We start from the raw sequence: 16,766 nt of genomic DNA on the forward strand, positions 1-16,766 counted from the left end.
TAACAATAATCCAGTTTGGTCGCATTCAATACTCTACTGTAGACTGATAGATAACACAAATATGTTAGTGATATAGACAGATCTGTCATAGCTACTGAAATGTTGTCTACAAATTTTACAGAGGCAGCCATTTATTACTGGCCCTTTGCTATTTTCATCTAAAGTTTCAATTGGTGGTAGTCATTTTCCTGATAATCATAAGCCCGACAGTTACTTTAGTGACATAAAGAACCCGATACTTACATGGCCGACCATAAATAAATATAGACTGACCTTAAAAATGACACCTAGTGGTAAATGTATCAAGCTAAGAGTTTTCCAGCGGGTTTGAAAAGTGGAGATGTTGCCTATAGCAACCAATCAGATTCTAGCTGTCATTTTGTAGAATGCACTAAATACAAGATAGCTAGAACCTGATTGGTTTTTCAAACCCTCAGGAAAACTCTCACTGATACATTTACCCCCTAATGTATCCAACACTGTTGAGTTAAATTCTGAAGAGAAGAAATGCAGAGACACCGTTTCGACATCACTTAATAGTGCGACTGCCATATTAGCGGTTTTAAAGCGGCAATGCCGGGTCCCGCCACCTAACTAATCTAACCTAAGTGTTAGGGTTAGGGTTAGGGTTAGGGTTAGGTTTAGGGTTAGGCTTAAGGCTAGGGTTAGGCCACGGGACCCGGCATTGCCATTTTAAAACCGCTTTTAAACCACTTCAAAATATGTAAGTTATATCAGACTATTTACTATTATTTTGACACACATATGTCCTCCACTTGTATCTCTTTAACTTCCTATATCTCTTTAACTTAAGTGCCCTACTGTACAAATGTGTAACTCTGTTTGCAGCCTTTCTCTGCAGATTGTCATTTAAATCCCTACCGCCTCTTCTAGAAGCCTGTGGAAAACCACTCCCTTTGTCACAACTAGTATTACAAAATTACACATATACTAGTATTACAGTTTTGCAAATAAACCATTATTACAAATGCACCAGTATTATAATATTACAACGGAAGCAGTATTACAGTATTACAAATGGAACATTAATACAAGATCACAAATTGATTAGTATTGAAATAGTACATGTGTTCAAACCAAAGCTAAATTATGGTATTAAAGCTGATCTAGTATTGTAGTATTGTAAGTGCACTAGTATTACACTGTTACAACTGGACTTGCATGTTTGCAACCATTTCAAATCTATATGAGTAATTTTGTTTTGCTCTGAAAAAAAACATTACATTAAGCATTGACATATTTTATGATAGGGAACTCAGTACACGCCAAAGAAAATGTCATACTGATTATAACAGTTATCAAGCCATTCTTCAGGAAGTGACTGCTTTTGTACAGGTTCATTGCATGCTGTAAAACTTAGCATAATGCCATAGCCTGAAACATAATCACTGTCAACATTCTGCACCATTGATTTTCTGTATGAACAAGCCATCTAGATTCAACACTCCTGTACTGACCTACAAGCATTGTTTTGCCATGTTCTATATTCTTTTCATTATTTGTGGTACAAATAATAGTCATAGTTACCTTTAGTGACTGGTAAAACCCTACCATTTTAGCCAGTGAAGGGGGCTGAGACCTATATTTTTATTATTTCGCCCTTCCCCCCAGAATAACGAAATGTTTCTATGAAGTAGACACCCATGTTTTGAGTTCAATAAGACTTGGAAGGATTCTAGTGCATGTAGAAGATGCATATTAAAAAATTGTCCTCCCTTGGTCACTTTAATTGCCCGCATAAATTCAAAGAAGCACTTGAAATATTGTGCCAATACTAGTAGCTGTTTGTGACAAGCTGAGGAAAGTAGGCCTAGAGGTACATAGGGTGATGCAATAGTCGAAGGAGAACATGAGGAAAGAGGGCCCTCGTGAGAGCTTACATCCTAAAGTAATGTACGATTTCTAAAATAACTGTTCCAACATAGTAGCTTAACATTGGGATATTTCTACCAGTGATTTCTAACGCACACAGAAATAAACACCCAGGAGCCCCCCACGACTGTTAATAAGGAATGCAGTTACCAGGGTGATACCTTCTACCTCAATAAAGACCAGATGCTAATTAACATTTGTTTCCCTAACTCGGTTCTACACAGCTCTGCTGTTGGCATCCTACTTTGGTAATCTATACCAACTAGTACAGGGGTAGGCAACCTGGCTGACTGGGTGATTTACTGTGGCTGTCAGCACCCGGAGCACTGCTGACAAGCACAGAGAATCACCCAGCTGGCCAGGAGCCTCAACTCGTCTGACAGCAGCTTTAGTCATGTGACCCTCTCTGCATAACATAGTAAGGTCATGTTATCACTGCTATCCAATCAGGGATGGAGGAGGAGAGTGTGTGGTCCGCTCTCCCTCCTTCCTGTGCATGGGCTCCAGCATCTGTATGACAGGTAAGTAAGGGGCATGTGAGAGGCTGATGGCATTTTGGGATATCTGTTGGAATGTGTGGAGGCTTGATTGGCATGTATGGGGCATGTGGTGAGGTTGATTGGGATGTACGGGGCATGTGTGGTGGTTTGATTGGCATGTATGGGGTAAGTGGTGAGGCTGATTGGCCTGTATGTGGTATGTGGTGAGGCTGAATGACCTGTATAGGGCATGTGAGTGGGCTGATTGGCTTGTATGGGGCATGTGGGGAGGCTGATTGGCATGTATGGGGCATGTGGGGAGGCTGATTGGGATGTATGGGGCATGTGTGGTGGTTTGATTGGCATGTATTGGGTAAGTGGTGAGGTTAATTGGGTTGTACGGGGCATATGTGGTGGTTTGATTGGCATGTATGGGGTAAGTGGTGAGGCTGATTGGCATGTATGGGGCATGTGGTGAGGCCGATTGGGATGTACGGGGCATGTGTGGTGGTTTGATTGGCATGTATGAGGCATATGGGGAGGCTGATTGGCATGCATGGGACATGTGAGGGACAGAGAACCCTCAGGTCCACAATACAAGTAGGACACCAAAATATAAGTAATGTCAAATTTATTGTTCAGGAACAATATACTACTAAAATGTTGTTTTGGGAGTAAATAATGATTAGCAACAAATACCATATAATTACAATTTTCTAGTTATAAGCAATGCTGCTCACAAATATTTTACTATTAATATTGGCATGTATGGGGTAAGTGGTGAGGCTGATTGGCCTGTATGTGGTATGTGGTATGTGGTGAGGCTGAATGACCTGTATAGGACATGTGAGTGGGCTGATTGGCATGTACGGGGCATGTGGTGAGGTTGATTGGGATGTACGGGGCATGTGTGGTGGTTTGATTGGCATGTATGGGGCATGTGGTGAGGCTGATTGGGATGTACGGGGCATGTGTGGTGGTTTGATTGGCATGTATGAGGCATATGGGGAGGCTGATTGGCATGCATGGGACATGTGAGGGACAGAGAACCCTCAGGTCCACAATACAAGTAGGACACCAAAATATAAGTAATGTCAAATTTATTGTTCAGGAACAATATACTACTAAAATGTTGTTTTGGGAGTAAATAATGATTAGCAACAAATACCATATAATTACAATTTTCTAGTTATAAGCAATGCTGCTCACAAATATTTTACTATTAATATTGGCATGTATGGGGTAAGTGGTGAGGCTGATTGGCCTGTATGTGGTATGTGGTATGTGGTGAGGCTGAATGACCTGTATAGGACATGTGAGTGGGCTGATTGGCATGTACGGGGCATGTGGTGAGGTTGATTGGGATGTACGGGGCATGTGTGGTGGTTTGATTGGCATGTATGGGGCATGTGGTGAGGCTGATTGGGATGTACGGGGCATGTGTGGTGGTTTGATTGGCATGTATGAGGCATGTGGGGAGGCTGATTGGCATGTATGGGACATGTGGGGAGGCTGACTGGCGTGTATGGAGCATGTGGGGAGGCTGATTGGCATGTATGGGACATGTGCGGAGGCTGATTGGCATGTATGGAGCATGTGGGGAGGCTGATTGGCATGTATGGGACATGTGGGGAGGCTAATTGGCATGTATGGAGCATGTGGGGAGGCTGATTAGCATGTATGGGACATGTGGGAAGGCTGATTGGCCTGTATGTTTAACACTCCTGTCTCTGGATGATCTTTTTTGAATCACGACACAGCAGTGGGACAGAGAACCCTCAGGTCCACAATACAAGTAGTACACCAAAAAATAAGTAATGTCAAATTTATTATTCAGGAACAATATACTACTAAAATGTTGTTTTGGGAGTAAATAATGATAAGCAACAAATACCATATAATTACAATTTTCTAGTTATAAGCAATGCTGCTCACAAATATTTTACTATTAATATAACACAGTATCCACTGCCTTTGAGTGTTTTGGCAACAGTTATGGAAATATCAAAGCTGATTTAAACACATTTTTACATTTCTACATAAAGCATATCAGATAGAACAATTACTATTTTCCTTTCTCTGTAAACAATCAGCAGTCTTTGTGGTAATGAACATAGCTAGGCAATATGGATGCCAACCACAAGATGGAGGACCAAGGATGTCTCTGAGGTAATAATTGGTTACAGTTATAATGGAGGTTCTGTGTGACTGTGAGGTAAGAGTCTCTGTCACTGGACACACATCACTCTTATCTGGTGATTAAACATAACTTTCAGCCAAATGTTCAGTACATTTCTTCATATATATTGGGAGGAATAAATAATACAGATATTCTGATAAATATGTGAAAATATTTGCTGTTTTCCTGTCAGTGATTGTCACTTGCAAACAAGTAAATATATCTCACTTCCTCAACCTCTTCTGTTATCTCTTTCTATCTCTTTATAGTGCTATCTTTCTCACACTTTTTAATGTTTGCCTCAGATTTCTTTTTCACTGTGGTCTCACCACCTCTGCTCACAGCTGCTCATCTGTCACTCTATCAGTTTTCCTGGTCACTGCTGCTGTCACTTCAGTTCATTAGCTGTATTTTTATCTGTTTCCCTCTATATTCTCTGCTCACAAGGCTCCTCAGCCCTCTCTCTGTAAGTCTGCTTCCTTGAATCACTTTCTCCACAGTCTCATCATTTTTCCTGTCACACAAAACACAGAACCTTCCAGCAGCCCTCACAGACTGGACTTTTTTGGGTCTTAAAGTATCTCCAGTATCATGTGTGAGACAGTCCTGTTTCACTGGGTCCTAGTGCCTAACAGTTTATTGGTATCACATACGGGGCATGTGAGGGGGCAGAGTGGCATGTATTGGGTAAGATGGGAGGCTGATTGGCATGTATGGGGCACGTGCTGAGGTCTGGTGGGAATGTGAAGAGTTCTGAGGGGCATGTTGACTATTTATAACTTTTTTATCCCCACTTCAACAGTTCCCTTCACACTGATGTGGATACAAAAGCACCGTGTGCTACTGTGGAGAGACTGTAAGTACCTTTGAACCCTCCTCTGCTGGAAACAGCAACAAGGAAGGAGCTGAGTTGATTATTATTATTATGAATATTTTGGCATGGTTGGATATCTTCTTTTTCATTTAGCAAGATATTAGTAAATTATGTTTTATTTTCAATGTATGTGTGTGTGTTATGTATTCGCATGTTTATACTGTGTATATGTATAAGCACACATATGTAAAAGCCGGTAAAGTTGGCTCTTTGTGGCATCTATGGATATTTTTGGGCTTTTAGGCTTCAACTGATTGGCCACCCCTGATCTAGTATGTACAATACCAATAACAGTAAGCACATGGTGCCAACGATAGAAATACATTTAAACCTATGGAACCCACCGACAATATTTAAGAACAGTGTAGCTGTAACATAAAATGTAACCTTATTTACAATAGTGTCTGGCCCTCTGTGCTGCACCAATAAGCCTCCCACCCTGCCACTTACCTAACAAGAAGATCCTCAGGGTATTCCCACAACATAGCACAATCTCCAGGATCCCTGGCCAGCTGTGTAGAGGCTGCACATTGAGTGAATGCTCAAAGGCTCTGAATAACCCGCAACCTGAAGACAGCAGTCTATGGTGCTGAACATGCGGAAAAGAAGCATTTCCATTGTCTCCAGATTAAAGGGTCATTCAGACTTGTGAGTGATTAGAATATGTATATGGCCAAACCAGGTGCTGAGGCTGACTGTCCAGATATGCCACATCTACATTACACACTTGGGGATATATTTATTAAACTGCGGCTTTGAAAAAGTAGAGATGTTGCCTACAGCAACCAATCAGATTCTAGCTGTCATTTTGGAGAATGTACTAAATAAATGATAACTAGAATCTGATTGGTTGTCATTGGCAACATCTCCACTTTTTCAAACCCGCAGTTTAGTAAATCTACCCATTGGATTTCTCCAATCACCAATCACATCAGAGGCGCACCCCGGGGGGGGTTCCTAGTCCCCAGAAACCCCTGTCCTACCTGGGGTGTTGTATGCTTACAGTGGCTGGCCCCTCTCCCGGGACCAGCCACTACTGATTGCAATACTCTCCCAGTCATTCTCCTGCTGTGTGAGCAGCTCTTTGCCGGCAGTTTGGCTCCGCCCCTTCCTCCCACGGGGCCAGAATGGGTGTTATGCAGGAGGCAGCAGCAGAAGAAGGTAAGATTGTGTGTGTGTGAGTCTGTGTTTGTCAGTGTATATGTCAGCTTACATCTCTGTGTGTTTATGTATGTGTGTATTTATGTATGTGTGTGTATGTGACAGCTTACATATCTGTGTGTTTATGTATGTATGTATGTATGTGTATGTGACAGCTTATATATCTGTGTGTTTATGTATGTATGTGACAGCTTACATATCTGTGTTTAATCCTGTGTGTTTATGTATGTGTGTGTATGTGACAGCTTACATATCTGTGTGTTTATGTATGTATGTATGTATGTGTATGTGACAGCTTATATATCTGTGTGTTTATGTATGTATGTGACAGCTTACATATCTGTGTTTAATCCTGTGTGTTTATGTATGTGTGTGTATGTGACAGCTTACATGTTTGTGTGTTTGATCCTGTGTGTGTGTCTGTGCTTGTCTGTGTATGGGACAGTTTACATATCTGTGTGTTTGACACGGTGTGTGTTTGTAGCCACGCCCCTACACATATTGGACACGTCTACTTGTATCATGGCGCGGAAACCTCCCTCCTCGAATCCTGAGTTTGCCCCTGCACATGTACTGTCAATCCTGTACTGCATCTGATGGCTTCCCATAAATTGTAGATTGGGATCAATGGTCTTTTTGTGACCATAAACATTGTGATTTATGGGCAATTAGGTCTTAAGTGGGCTAATTGGCTATCCAAATTGCATGATTATAGGGACATTAACTGAAATTAGACTTCTTGCCTCTTAGTAGTAATAGTGGTGTGATATACTAATTAGGATGGACATGCTGTCATATTTAGAGACCTGTTAAGGATTTTCTTTAAACACTATTTATTTGGAATCTGTCTCACTGATTTGTATCTAAGCTGCTAAACTACAGTGTATGAAAATTGCAGGTAGTCAATATTTTCTTCAAGCTGGAGTCCAAAATAAAGTGTCTTTTTCATGCAGTTTTGAAAAATCTAACTTTATTAGTACAGCTTGAGGAAAGTTACCATCTGTCTGGAGAACCCCAAATTTGAACTATTTTTGAGTGACCAATCCTGGATCTGAGTGGGATTTCTCTAGTTTCCAGGGCCTTACAGACAGCTTCTGCCAGGAGCATCCTCTGATGACCACTACTTTACTGCTGTAATATTAACCAATAGGAAGCACTGTTAACAATCACAGCCTGCTTCCTATTGGTTAATATGACAGCAGCAGCGGCCTGATCAGTAGGCACAGCTTTAGCTGGAGTAACTGAGCATAATGTGGGCAAGCTATGTATTACTTTGGCACAAAAGAGAAAGCTCTGCACTAAGGGGGAATCTGTGTTGTGTAATATACACTGACATTCAGGGTACTGGTAATGGTGGTTATATTACTGCTGTTATCCTGACCTGCTTCCATAAACATTTAGCAATTTATCATATTCATTATACAATCACCAGTGTCTAAGTGGTGTGATGTGACTAAAATGGGTGTGGTGTAACTTATTTTTACAAACCATTAATAGCGAAAATCAGCAATAAAATGTTGCCCTTCCTCCTTGCTGTCATAAATGCCTTGGGTGTTATATAAATTAAATTATATTTAAATTAACTACTAATGTGGCAAAAGTCCTGTGAAGCATCATTGCCAACATTTGAAAATTATTTTCAGGGACACGTTGCTGATAGGAGGCTGTAAGGAAACATGTTATACATAGTGCAGAATTTGATGTACTACAATCTTCATTATTATATGTGCACAAAACATAGGTATAATGTCATATTTTTGCATTTTAAATACTATTCGCTTACAAAGCCAAGAGAGTGAGAACAGATTATTAGAACTGCATCTTATATGCAGAATAAGTGATTATATAAGGACAGTTGGTCAGTTTTTAAAGGTAGGGCCATTTTAAATGCTAAAATTTCCACTGTTTCAAAAGTCAAAACTTTTGTCCCGACTGTCGGGAGGCGTGGTTGGCATAACACCATGAGCACCTACACCATAAGCATCAGACACTGGTGTGCACGCAACGCACTGCACTGATTTTTTAGGGGATGCAGAAATGGTGTGGCCTAGTTCTTCAGACACTCTAGTAATGTTCTTGTGGAACAAGTCACTACCCAATGTGAAGTGGCCACATCCCTAGTCTGGCACCGTTGCAAAGCTGCGGTTGAGTGTACACACTTTCCTAAGTGTTATGCAATTTGTAACTACACAATGACCTAATGTGGCCTTTCACTGCAAAATGTACTGAAAACTACTAGCTTTATAATGTCAGAATGTTTCTCAGGAACACAAAGAGCATATTTCTGATGGTACATGACTTTGAATATTCATAGCTCACAGAAAATGGCTAACTGTTGGCATGCTTTGACCATTTTGTATCAATTTCATGATGAAAAATGGTCAAAGCACTGGAGTTTACAGAGCAAGATTGCAGCAATTCCAGAGGAGAAGTTTGCTACAGATGATGGAAGGCCTTTTGCGGAGTGAGGTGGTACTTTGCAAAGTGAGGAGTAGGCACCCCACTGGGCCTAGTTTTGCAGAGCAAAGCAAAAACGAGATTTCAGTTTATCCAATATAAACAGTCCTGTTCCCACCATTACAGGTTCTTGCCTCCACAGTACTGTCATGTGCCCTTAATATAGTGACCTCTTCCCACCATAAGCTCATGCCTAGCACAGAACTAGCTGCAATCTTGCTCTGTAAACTCCAAAATACTTAACCCTATGCAACCCTTTGCCCACCATTATTAATGCCTCCACAGTATTGTTTTGGGAGCAATATAAAGGGCCTAGTGTTCACAACAACATATGTATGCCCAGCACAGTACTGATGCCTACCTAATATACACAGCAGCCTCGCGGCCACCATATCCTCATTTCTCCCTCCAGTCATCCTATATCACACATTCTTCGATAATGGTTATCTATTTTATTCCCATAACAGGATGATGAGACTCTACTAATGCAGACAGCCAATGTTATAGAAGCACCATAATGTTGTCTAATGAAATTATAAGTTGACTTTGGGTGAAATCACAGGTAGATTCAACCTATGAAACCACCATGTTTTAAAGAAGTGAACCAGCAGAGGTTTCATATTGAAATTGTGTGGCTTCACTTGTAACCAGTGATGGAACCATTGCAGACGGTACAGCTCTGTAGATACCGGTCCATCTGCTACCAAGCATGCTATAGAGTGCAGAGAAAAGTATTGAACAGAACGAACAGTATAGGTTGACGTACAAAATGCAATTCAGAAGACTTGGTTTGGGTATAGCAGGCAGACAAGATTATTATAATTCAATGAAAAAGTTTCTGTCAGCATCTCATAGGCCATATCTAGAGGCTCTATTATCATTAAAGGCTGGGGATTTTTGGCTTGTAGTTTCCAGGCTTCTGGCTGTCAGTTTACCTGGTCTACAAAGTTCCCATTACATTTTTCCAGATACCCAAGTAAATGGTGTCCAATGCTACCATAGCAACAACCATATGTTGTAAGCTTGTGAGCAGGGCCCTCTCACCTCTTTGTCTGTTTTACCCAGTTTGTTTATTAGTTTACTATGTTTGTCCCCAATTGTAAAGCGCTACGGAATATGTTGGCGCTATATAAATAAATGATGATGACATGTCCAATTTGCACATGTGATGGACGCTACAATAGGTCATCCTAAAGATCCCCCTAAAGTAAATAATCGCGTATTGGTTAATTTTGAGTGCAGATATTGGTTCTACAGTGAAGTAGCAAAGCTGTTATTGTCTTTCTACTTATGCAAAGCATACTCACACAGGCTAAACAATTTCTGTGGGGCCCCTCGACATAACTGGCCCCCCAGCATGTGCCCTCCCTATAGGTGGCCCAGGCTTGCACTGTCTAACCGAAAATACGGCCTTGAAATCACAACATTATAAGTATATTAGCATTAGTTTAAAAAGAAAAACTTTTGTAGACCATTGACAGTCACTTTTGCAACTTTACATATTTGTTTCTGAGCACCAGGGTTGGGCTGGTAAATGTTGGCCCGGGGGGCAAGATTCGATTCAGCAGCCTATTTTAAATGTAACACCCCCCAGTGGTGTTCTAGTAAAACCCTGCACTTCAGTGAATACAGGAGGGGTCACCTAGAGAGTAAGCTAGAAGTTTATAAGAAGTTACATAAACTGGTTACCATGGTGATAACCCAGCCCAGCCTGTGAGACTGAGTGAAAGAGAAAGCTCCCAGGCTCCCCCAGCATTGCCTGGCTGTCTGAGCGTGGTGACTGAGCCAGGGCAAGGAATGTGTGCCCTGGATGAGGGGGAGAACGTCATGCCACTATAGATAACCCAGGAGAGAGGGGGACACTTCATGGAAGAGGCCCTGGAGTGAGGGCTGCTACAAGAGGCAAGGTAGCTGTAGTGTCAGATCATGAGGCTGAGAGTACACAGAGTGACGTGTCAGAGCACAGGAGACATCATCCCCGCAGAGGAGGGATGAGCTGCAGTTGAGAGGTACACAGAGTGTGTCAGAGCTGCATGGAGGAGAAGCTGCCTGCCTATTAGCATCCATGTGAGTGCCCTTGCAGAGGAGGGTGATCTGCAGTGAGTATGGAGTGCAAGAGACATGTAAATTATGTTATTTAATATCTGGATAACATTAAGAACTGTGCTGTAGAGAGTGAGGAGCTGTATATATTTTTCTTTATTGCTGCAACCATTATGATTATCGTGCTGGAGGAAGAGGAGTGTAAATAAAGAGTTGAGTTTGTTATAGAGATGGTCTGGCGCCCAAATGATTGTGACTTATTACACTGCATCACAAAGTGACATTACCTGTGTCCCACTAACTACAAAGAAACACCTGCATGTGCAGGGACCCGCTGATCATTTACACCCATGCCCATCAGCTAGCCAGGGCTTGAGAAGGAGGTGCACTGTGTACCCTTTGCACCTCATACTACACACAGTGACAGGGGGTTACATAAAGAAAAAAAATCAGGTGGCCCAGTGATCCAGCCCAAGGTAGTCCACTATGGGCCCGGCCCAGGGGGGCAAATGCCCCCTTGCCCTCCAGCCCAGCCTGCCCCCGCTGTGTGCATCATTAATATTTAGGGATCCCATAATTGTGAAATGAAAGATGGGGACACCTATCGGACCTTAAGTCTGTGGAAGCCATAAACTCAACCCCAATCTTCCTTTTGGGTACCAACTAAGGTAAAACAAAGGTATGGGAAAATAAGCATTGTGAGTTAAAGATTTAGGGTGGGAAATAAAAAGTCCTGAGAAAACCAGGACAGCCGTATTAATATTTGATCTGTGTTAATAGGTAGTAATAAGAAACACTATGTCCATTTTCCTTCCTCTCCCAGTTTTACCTCCCTATTTCTTTCCTCTTTCCCACAGTGAGTACCTGACACATTTTCTCTCTCTCTCTTCCTCCCTACCCCTCCCCGTTAGTGTCTGCCTGCCACCTCCTCCCCGCCCCTCTCTCCTCCGAGTGCCTTTCCCCTCCTTCCCCAGTCATTGTGAGCACCGGCAGCTCTGTGTAGACGTGCTGTGGATACCAGGGAGACTCTGCACCTCTGGATTGCTGCCTGTGATCGCTGGACGCATGTTGTGCCTGTGCATTGTCCCTTGGTCTGTCCTGTTCTCAGACGAGCCGTGTGGCGACCGAGTGTTGTCTGGTAAGCCAGTGCTCCCCTTCCTATTCTTCAGCCAGCTTTCCCTGTTGCTACTGCTGCCTCGGTGATCGGGGAAGAAGGGGCAGGCTCCTATCTGTTGGCACTGATAGAAAAGGCCGGGCTTCATTGTAGACCTGGTCCCCTATTAATGAGCACGGGACATAATTCGGCGTATTACCCCACTATCATTTACATGCTACCGGGGACAGCTGAGGCTGCACTGTCCAGGGAGATCAGTGGACGTACCCTCCTGCACTCCTTTTCTGAAGGGTAGTGATGTCATGGGCTCTAAATTCTAGTCCATAATAGTTTTATATTTCAATATTGATGTTTGCTGTTTTTACTGTCAATATTAAGTGACCGCTACGTTAAAATCGTTATTGGTTATACTTTTATGCAAATCAGATATTATTGTTCAGTTATCTGACTCAAAACATATTGCCCAGTAATAAGAGTGTGCGGATAATGCCACCTTGATTTGGATTTGGTTTTCATGTGTACATTTATTTAATTTTTTTTAGCGTCAGCTATAAATTGTGTTGCCATAATCAGATATGGACAGGCACAGGCCAGCCTTCAAAATGTTTAGGAGAGCACCTAGGTGCCATATCCATTATTTGCATGTGGTAGATATAGTTAAAATCTTACACTAGGCAGAGCTTTGTGGCTAGCTTCATGCTTCTAGGGATGGGCTACTGCTACTGACTTCCTGATGCATGTTTCAGCTCTGCTGATACATTTTGAGGGATTTAGTATGGTTGTGATTTCCTTTTGTGTGATTACATAGTTGTTTTTTTTATTTAAGAGAACTAATAGCAGAAAATAGTGTCCTGTGCTACATACAGTGTGTGTGTGTGTGATAGAGATATATATATATATATATATATATATATATATATATATATATATATATATATATATATACACATCGAAATGGAAATTTGCATATATATAATAAATACATACACAGTTGTAGCTTTTGTTGTTAAGTGCATATACCCGTATAAACTGACAGTCGAGTGGGAATTATGTGGAATGGAAATACATAAATAAATAGAACACTTAACATACCATTGATGTTGATATACAATACTTTAAGTGTCAAATTACGACGTAAGTACATTGACTTTTAGAACACCTTCAGAATAACACTTTTTACTTTCAAAATATCTTCAACAACTTTCTATTTATCATTAATTCCACAGTTATTGTGTCATACTTGCAGTACACCATTTGACAGTGAACTAATTCAAGAATCTGTCACACTAGGAAAAGTGATCAAATACAGTATATAAAAAGCAACAATTGATACTGGCAGGCCAGTATTTTTCTATTCTTTGTATACAACCATTTTATTATTATTTGGGCATGTTCGTTGGCGACAAAATGCATAAGAGGAAGGTGAAAACTGTGAGAGAGGCTAATGCATATATCATGAAAACACCATAAGGTAGAGGAGGGAAGTGAAACTCTTTGGTTCTCATTTGCAATCTATGTAAAACATGTCAATACTTTGCATATTTTCTATATACCAATGTCTGTTTAGCTCCTTGAGCATGTTCACAATGACATGTTGGCAATGCTAATTTGCTTTACAATAATGCAAAATAAATTCTCTTTGTTGACAGTGTGTTGGTTCTTACTTTAATATTTGTTGGCTACTCTTCACTGCATAGAACACTTTGTCAATCCTACCGAAAAGGGGTGTGCTAGTAGCCTAGGTTTGCAAGCTGTTGATACAAACAGGAACAATTGGAGTTAAAGTGATAGCCTTTACTGGCTATCTGATTTGAGCTATTCGGTTGGGCAGTTTAAAAGTACACAACTTTTTTCTGTGCATATTTTAAGATAGTTTCTTATGATAATTAATCATTGTAGATAGTTGATTTTATTTTTTTGAGACTGTCAATATACATCACATACAAGCATTGTCAGAGCATCAAAATCCTTCAGTCTGGAGCCCGTTACTCCAGGTTTTCCTGGATTATGGTTGCTAGAATCCCTTATTACTTATGTTACAAATACAGACAGTTGTTCAAACTTCAAATTGGTGATAAGATTTTAGTTTTTGGTGAAATTAGGTAAGACAAGTGAAAGCAGAAAATGTTATCTGCAGTCCTTCAATTCAGCAGGTCTGATGCATCAGTAGAAGACCTCTCTCCTGCTCAGACAGGCTTTTTTTCAAACTGATAGTGGGGTTCTTAAAAACCCTTCTCAGTGAGCTACCCAATCATCCACTATCATGTTGGAGTAGAGGATCTCCTGCTCAGGATTGTTACAGGCGCTGGGGGACCTTCCAAATTGGAGGAGAGTAAGATTTTCTGGTTTAGCTTATCTTCCCTAGTTTCATACCTAATGAGCAGTAAAGGTGGATATACTGCTTTTGAAAGCTTCATATTGTAACTCAAGTCTGTGCCAACTTATTTAAGAGTTTTCAGCTAAACACTTGTGTATGCAATGATGCAGCATAACAGCCCCTGCTTTCTTTTCCCATGCAGGAAATGTAAGATGTCTATAGATCCCAGCTATCCGACTGTGTGGTGATGACTTCCAGGTGTATAAGTCAGCTGGTTTACACGGAGCATTGAGACACCATGACAGTGTTTAGGCAGGAAAACGTGGAGGATTATTATGAGATTGGCGAAGAGCTTGGAAGGTATGAAATGACAATTATAGCAGTAAAAATTGCATTTTTGTATTTGAGCAGACTGAGAAGATTTAGAAGCAATTGTGCTTTGGAAAGAAAGCCACTTTCTTACTTTGAGTAAGACGAAGGCTATTGCTCTGTGTGCTCATCAGTGGTTGTTCAGACATGTGTAAGAATCACACTGATATGGACTGTATATTTTGATTGACAGAACTCTGTTCCACAGCCACTGTACGAATTATGTATAATGATGATTGCACTTTTCACTGGTAATAGGAAAACCGTTGAAAATTGGTTAAGCAATACTCAAGTGATTCATGTGAAAATTATATAGTAATACTCCAGCTGTTACACACTTGTGAGGTTCCTTATACAAATAACGTTTGACCTTTTCTTTTTTTTTTTCTTCTTTCTTTATGCTATTCATTCAGACAGACATTAATATGATGCTTATTAATGAAAACTCTTACGTTGTGGATTAAGGTCATTCCATTGCATTGGTATGCTTGCTGTATATGCTAATAATATTTAATTGCACTGCATTCCCTATCATTCATTGTCCGTGAACTTTGCAGTATAACTGTTGTCGCTTGTGATTATTGAACACAGTTTTACCATTAAGAGAAAGTGGCAACATGCTTGGTGTTATCAGTCCTGGGAGGGATTAAAACCTTCAGTTCTTCCATAAAGCGTCTATTAATATAACTTTTTTGAGTTTTACGGTGTGCCATATTCATAAATCATCTGCTACTGAAATGAATTGATACACAACAGGCAGAAAGTATTCATGTCTTTTTTTTGTTGGGTGGTTTTGGTAACTGTTTTAAGTGTTAATCACATTTGTGTTAGACCACAAAGCAAGACTTAAGCTGGGTACACACTACACTGTTTTCGTCCAATAATCGGCTCAAACAGCCAACTTACGACCACTCGTTTAAAAGTCCGGTCAGTGTGTGTAGTGACACGATGGTCGAAAGTCTGCCCAAATGGACGATTGTCGCCTCATTTGGTTGGTCGTACCGTTTAATATTTTCGTTCCAATCTCGTTTCCGCTGTGTAGTGTGTATAAACTTCCGACCAATCCACAACAGTGAGTATGAAATTAGTCATTGCTCACGACAACATGGCTGTAAAAAGTCGCTAAAGGGAAGTCCGCTCTTCCCTTTATGGTCCTAAACAAGGCTAGTCTGTATGCAGTCCATGGACCGAGCGATCAGACCATCGATCGCATGTAAAATCGATCGGCATAAAAAGTTGGTGGAAAATTCTGTAGTGTGTACCTAGCTTAAGGCTAACTTTAAGATAACATTTTTGGAAGAATGTTTATTTCTCAAATTCAAGCGTAAGGAGAGATTTCAGTTAACTCTTCTTGTAAAACCTGTGATGCTGTCAGTAGGTCATTCTTTGCATTCCTCATTCAAAGTACCAAAGTCCTTAATACAGCCTGAAAACAAGGACATACTGGAGTTGTTTTAGATAAGAATACAAATTTAACTGCAGAACTGAAGTGATTCTGAATTCGTTATTTAATACAATAAAATCCATTTTTCCAAAAACCCATATATCTCTGTCAGCATAGGGCAAATAGGAGTAAGAAATGGTTTGTGGTTACTAGAGAATGATCCACTTGTGTATCATCCAACACCTTGTGATAGCGCTGCTTGTGCTTGTGGTGCAGGACACCTTCATATGGGTAGTAAACCTTACTAGACATGAATATATGAAGTATTCTGTATTATTGATGCAAATGTATCTGAAAATACTCAGTTGTTTATACTTGGATTCATTTGTCCAGCATGCTGTCTGGCCAACCCCGTTATTTAAAAAATACTGTAGAGGTTAGTGAGGTTGGCATCTCCACCTTGTGTCATATAAGCAGGGTGTAAGTGTGAGTGGCA

The 16,766-nt window shown here is 40.8% G+C and overlaps 1 protein-coding gene across 1 annotated transcript in view; it reads left to right on the forward strand.

Moving 5' to 3' along the window:
* Window positions 1–12,045: 12,045 nt before the first annotated feature.
* The window catches only part of DAPK1 (death associated protein kinase 1), a 117,148-nt gene continuing 112,427 nt past the window's right edge, over window positions 12,046–16,766 (forward strand). Inside the window, exons 1-2 of the mRNA XM_075211075.1 lie at window positions 12,046–12,224; window positions 14,720–14,877. Coding sequence (XP_075067176.1) covers window positions 14,816–14,877 — 62 coding nt within the window. The 5' untranslated portion in view covers window positions 12,046–12,224; window positions 14,720–14,815. The remainder of the gene's footprint in view (window positions 12,225–14,719; window positions 14,878–16,766) is intronic.

This window comes from Mixophyes fleayi, chromosome 1 (genome assembly GCF_038048845.1).
Source record: "Mixophyes fleayi isolate aMixFle1 chromosome 1, aMixFle1.hap1, whole genome shotgun sequence".
In the NCBI taxonomy this organism is placed as follows: Eukaryota; Metazoa; Chordata; class Amphibia; order Anura; family Limnodynastidae; genus Mixophyes; species Mixophyes fleayi.